Source organism: Austrofundulus limnaeus, unplaced genomic scaffold (genome assembly GCF_001266775.1).
Source record: "Austrofundulus limnaeus strain Quisiro unplaced genomic scaffold, Austrofundulus_limnaeus-1.0 Scaffold3, whole genome shotgun sequence".
In the NCBI taxonomy this organism is placed as follows: domain Eukaryota; kingdom Metazoa; phylum Chordata; class Actinopteri; order Cyprinodontiformes; family Rivulidae; genus Austrofundulus; species Austrofundulus limnaeus.
In genome coordinates this window covers 7,666,993-7,672,241 of record NW_013952405.1, presented here as the reverse complement: position 1 = coordinate 7,672,241, position 5,249 = coordinate 7,666,993, and the positions used below count along the sequence as shown (strand labels likewise).

General features: G+C 38.2%; 1 protein-coding gene across 1 annotated transcript; it reads left to right on the top strand.

Moving 5' to 3' along the window:
* Window positions 1–816: 816 nt before the first annotated feature.
* Window positions 817–1,648, top strand: LOC106522544 (C-C motif chemokine 5-like). Its single transcript, XM_014015586.1, has 3 exons — window positions 817–1,042; window positions 1,134–1,248; window positions 1,383–1,648. The coding sequence occupies exons 1-3, from the start codon at window positions 976–978 to the stop codon at window positions 1,507–1,509; spliced, it is 309 nt and encodes a 102-aa protein (XP_013871040.1). The 5' UTR covers window positions 817–975; the 3' UTR covers window positions 1,510–1,648.
* Window positions 1,649–5,249: the final 3,601 nt, after the last annotated feature.

Here is a 5,249-nt window from a genome sequence, read left to right as displayed (position 1 = left end):
TCTTCAGTCAGATTAGTGACATTAGATCATCTTGTTGAAGGACCAACTGACATTTACAGCTGTTTCCAATGGCTTATGATCATGTTTCTTATGGTGCTGGTTTGGATGGTTAAATGTTACATCTGTGGTTGAAGTCTTTGTACATTTATTGCTGAATAATTTCAGAATAGTATGTCTACTCTTGACCATCTTCACTGACTTCATGCCTGCTCCTACATTACATCTCATTACATTTTTTTTGTTCCTCAAATGCACACAAGTCATGCGACCTCAAACCATGTGGGCTACAGCGGAAAAGAACAACTGCTGCCATATTGCATATATAAACCTATGTGTAGGTAAAAGCCATGACTAAACGGGGTGCATTTCATATGCACCGTGGTTGCAGAACTGAGTACAGCAGCATCAGTAGCTCGGAGAAACACTCACCTCAAAAACCTAACAGGAAGCTCATGTCTTAGAAAGTGAAAAAGACAGTATAGTGGTGATGTGTTGCATGAGTTTAACAAGGCTCCATTAAAGTTTGTTYTTTTTTCATGTGACTGGAAAACACAGAAAACAAGCTTAAGTGCTGCCAAATACAATCATACAATGAAAAAATAAACTAATAAATGCATTTACTGACTAAATTAATATTTCAATAAATGATCTGATCTAATTAAAAAAATTCCCTTCAATGAAAGGTAATTAAAATTATATATAAAACAGTACTACAAGCAAAGACCACATTGTGCAGCAGTGGAAAGCGTTCGCAACACCCCCGGACCACCAGAGAGGAGAGAGGAGAGGTAAGGACCACACTGGTGTGAGTTTTTTGTGGGAGGAAACGACACATTTCCACTTTGCAACCATGTGAGCATCTGTGGGTGCAGCATGCTCGCCTTACAACACACACACCAAACTAAGACGAGTTGGTGGTCTTAAAGAGAGCTCGATGCTCGGCATGCGCGTCATACTTAGCTTGAGCTGCTGACAATGACAGGTCTCAGCCTCATCCTGCTTTTAGCTGTAGCTACGATGGTGCCTTTGGCCTCAGCTCAAGGTGAGAGCAATGTTACGGTTTCTGATCATTTGGTACATTTGCAATGTTGTAGGATAAATATGATTGTCATATCTAATTCCTGTGTTTTCATATCAAGGTGGCATCTCAAACTGCTGTCGGAAAATCTCTCAAACTAATCCTCGAAAAGAACAACTGACAGAATACTACATTCAGAGTCCAGCAGCCTGCAAACTACGTGTAGTGGTGTAAGTCAGAAAAAGTACCCAGCATTTTCTGTATGACTAGTTTTTTGTCTTTTGATATGTAGCATTTTAGAGTTTACTGTCATCATAATATACTGCAGYAGGTTTGTAACTCTGTGTTTTATCCTTTTATAAAGCTTCATCACAAAGAAAGGAAAGAGGATCTGTAGTGACCCTGATAAACAGATGACAAAAACCAGGATGGCCTACCTGGATAAAAGGAACTGGAAGCGAATGGATCCTTTAGCAGCACCTGGGACATGATGTCAACTCGAACACAAAGCAACCTCACAACCGAAACAAAACAGTTTCTTTTTCTCTGAAGCTGTTTGACCAACTTTGACCTTTTGGAATGTATTTCTGTAAAAAAAAGTATATATTGTGTTGGACTTTTCAAGTTTATTCTTTTGTACAGATGTAAATATTGTTATTTTTATTGTAAAGTGATACTGCCTGCTAATAAATATGGTCATAATCTAATGGCTGCAATTTGGTCACTCAGAGCTTCGAACCAAAATACTACAGGTGCATTTACTATAAACACAGTYTTACGCAGCTATGAGACACCACAGAGATTCACACTGATAAAACCTGTGAGAAGACGGAGATTCTTTTTTTAGGAAAGACTTGTCTGAGCTTACAGTGCGAAGGTGGAAGCACTGCTTCCTTTACTGAAGCTAAAATTAGTAACACACAACAGCAGAGGTATAGAATACAGTGATTTTATTGTGTAACAAAAAAAGCCTTTTTTAGATGGAAGTTATAGTCGAAGTAATGATGAGTGGACATTGATGTCCTCTGTTTTATGAATACTTGAAAGATTGAGACTACAACAAAATTGTATAGTTAGGATTTTATTGTTAATGAAGCATTGGATTTTTTTCTTTTCTGTTATTTTACTGATAAGAATTTAAAGAATCRTTGTGTTTTTCATATTAGTAAAGGCATAGCAACTGCAAATTTAAATAAAAGTTTATTAAATGAAATTGAGGTCATATTTGTTTCTATGGATCAGGGTGAAACCTATACTCTTAGCCTTATGCTACGCTAATGTTTTTGCCCAAGTGTGTGTGCATGTGTTTGTCTTTTACCAAAATATTTACTAATTCATTAATATTAACAACTAGATCAAATTTAATGAAACATGTAGAAAGTAATCATTTGTTGTACATCTACAAATGACACTTTTGGAGTCAAACTTTTGGCTTGGCATCTTAGCAAACACGAATATAACACAGGAACAACAACAGACACTGAGCTAAAATTTGGTGTGGTGTTAGCTGACGTCATCTCAAACATGTACTTTAAGCACAGCACATTTTGTGACATCTTTACTTAAAATCCTGGCATAAACTACTGGAGTCGACCCAGTTTGTCTGTTAGCAAAAATAGCTGCTAAACTTGATGAATTTTAACAAATCTCGTACATTAAAAACTCATTAATTTTTTGGAGTCAACTCAATTTAAGATGATTGCCACAGCTGACTGACATTAGCCGACACAAAAATAATTATACTTTTGTGGGTTTTACAGATACAGATCTAATATTTGGTGTGGTAGTAGCTGAGAGTTATTCATAATGCATGCTCAAAGTGCCAACAGATCATGTAAAATCAACACAAGATGCACGAGGTTGCACCTAATGTTATTTTCCTTTTTTTTTTTTTAAGGATGCACCTAATGTTATTTTCAAGGTCTGCTTTCACTTCATTTCTCATCAGATGATGATCTTTGTTTAAAACTCTGACAAAAAATTGGTATGCATTCCTTCAAGACCTTTAAATCTAAAGTACGAGTGCTAGTATTTTTCACACACATTGAGGGATTCAGAACATTAGCGATCTTGACCATATTTTTAGGTTTTAATGCAAAGTGCTTATATGCTTGACCATATTCTTTCCCCTTTAAATTTATACAACTGATCCTGTTCTATAAAAAGGAATAATGGAATAATGAGTTCATGTCTTAAAATAATTAATAGTGTTCACAAACAATTCATGTCAAAGAACTTTAGTGACTCATGGCTGCTCTTTCATGGTAAAACATTTAAACGCAAATTAATTATTACTTAAACTCACAAATGTCAGCCACAACCTAATCATTAAAAGGTCAGCTGTGGTCTTGTTCTCAGGATAAATGTCTGAGTCATTAAAAGTGCGGTGACATTTTTTGTCCACCAGAATGACCACCGTGTTCCACGCTAACCCCCACTTTTTGATTTGACGTGGTGGTCTTCCGCCTGATCAGGTGGAAGATGTAAGTCATCAAGTTTCCATAATTAGCACCTCATACATAATGCATCAGCATTTATGAAAAAGGATGTTAAAAACTTTACTACATGTGGGCTGTGAGAGAAAGTACCGTTGGGTTTCAGTGCTCTGCGGCTGGGGGAGGTTTGAGAGGCTGAGTGGAGACTGAGGTCGTTTGCTTTCAACCAGAAGTGTAATGGGTTTTTCCCACCCCTCTGTATAAATTTATGGCCCACCTTTGTTGGTATTTGTATGACTGAGCTGTTATGTAGTTGTATCAAAGGTGTTTTTTACAAGTGAAGTTTTTTGATTAAACATTGCTAAAAGCCTCATGCCAAACCGCTTATTCCAAACCGTCAGCTCATCTATTAATTTAATCTAAAATTCTGTAGAAATGTGTAAAACCCAACACATGAACATACAGTCTGTGAAGCTACTTCAGTTAAAATGGTAAAAGGAGATCAACTTGAAACCCACATAAACTGTTTGGGCTTTTACACTGGTTTTAGCCACATGTTGGCACATCTGAAAATTCTGTTTATGAGTCCAAACACAAAGAAATGAGGTTAATTTTGTGCAACATCAAATCCTGTGGTTTGTAGTGTATATGACCTATGTAATGTTCATATTTCATGTCCTACATTTGTACCCTTGATAAAGGGTGTTATATTTGCACCCTACTAGCTTATAAATGGTGTGTGTTAGGTGCTGTGGTGTAAATGTCAACTCGTTGCTCTTTTTTTCTTTTTAGGTGTCGTGTTTTGTTCCTAAGTGTGACAGTGCTGAAGTGTCACCCGCATCTTTTTCTTTCTTATCACCATTCTTCCACGAGCCTTTGGTGATGTCTGAACAGTTGTCTGTAAGCATCTAGCTGTGGTCTCACACACCACAGTCTGTGTCCTCTCTGTTTCTGTACCCTGTAACATTTCACTGCAGCCGATATTTGGAAATGCACAGTGAAACCAGATAACACTTGCACTGAGATAGTATTTGGCGTGTGCTTTTGCATTTAATAAATACTCTGAAACAGTAGTTAAAATCCGCTGCTTGTTTTATGTTGGGTAATGGGGCAGCAGCTGGAGTGGAACGATTCCAAGGCGTTCCCAGAGACAGTCTCTCTTGTTTCTTGGATCTTCCCTGGAAGACAGTTGAGGTGGATCAGGCATTTAGTAAGGATGCCCCAGTCCACCACAATCTGCTCCTGTTGATCTTTCCTGGACAACTTAACTAACTCTATGTCTAAGGGAAGGCCCAGCTGGAGAAAACTCATTTAGACCACATCATTATTCAGCCTCTACACAGAGTTTGTGACCGTAGGTGAGGGTAAGAACATGGACTGACAGGTAAATAGAAAGCTTTGCCTTGCAGTTCTGCTCTTCTTCTTGGCAATGGATCAGTATAGAGTCCGCAATACTGCAGAAGCTTTACAGATCCAATTGTCAGTCATACGTCCCATTTCTCTGTCACCCATGAACAAAACCCAGATGTACAGAAACTCCTCCACTTGAGGCAGCATCTCACCCCCAACCCAAAGAGGCCAGTCCATTTTCCAATTGTGGACCATTCCCTCAGATTTGGAGGTGCTGGTCCTCATCCCAGTTACTTCACACTAAGCTGTGAATTGCTCCAATGAGAGTTGACGATCATGCCATGACCAGGACCTGATCATTCAAAATAATAGAGACACAATCCAGAGTAGAGCAGGCTGGATCCCCTCCATCCTCTGGCTACAGAGAAATTCTTTACATGAAAGTT

Bases quoted from the DNA above. Each gene is read 5' to 3' on its own strand.
- LOC106522544 (XM_014015586.1), top strand. From the start codon at position 976: ATGACAGGTCTCAGCCTCATCCTGCTTTTAGCTGTAGCTACGATGGTG. The intron at 1,043-1,133 runs GTGAGAGCAATG...CTGTGTTTTCAT, and splicing joins GCCTTTGGCCTCAGCTCAAG to ATCAAGGTGGCATCTCAAAC. The intron at 1,249-1,382 runs GTAAGTCAGAAA...CCTTTTATAAAG, and splicing joins TGCAAACTACGTGTAGTGGT to CTTCATCACAAAGAAAGGAA.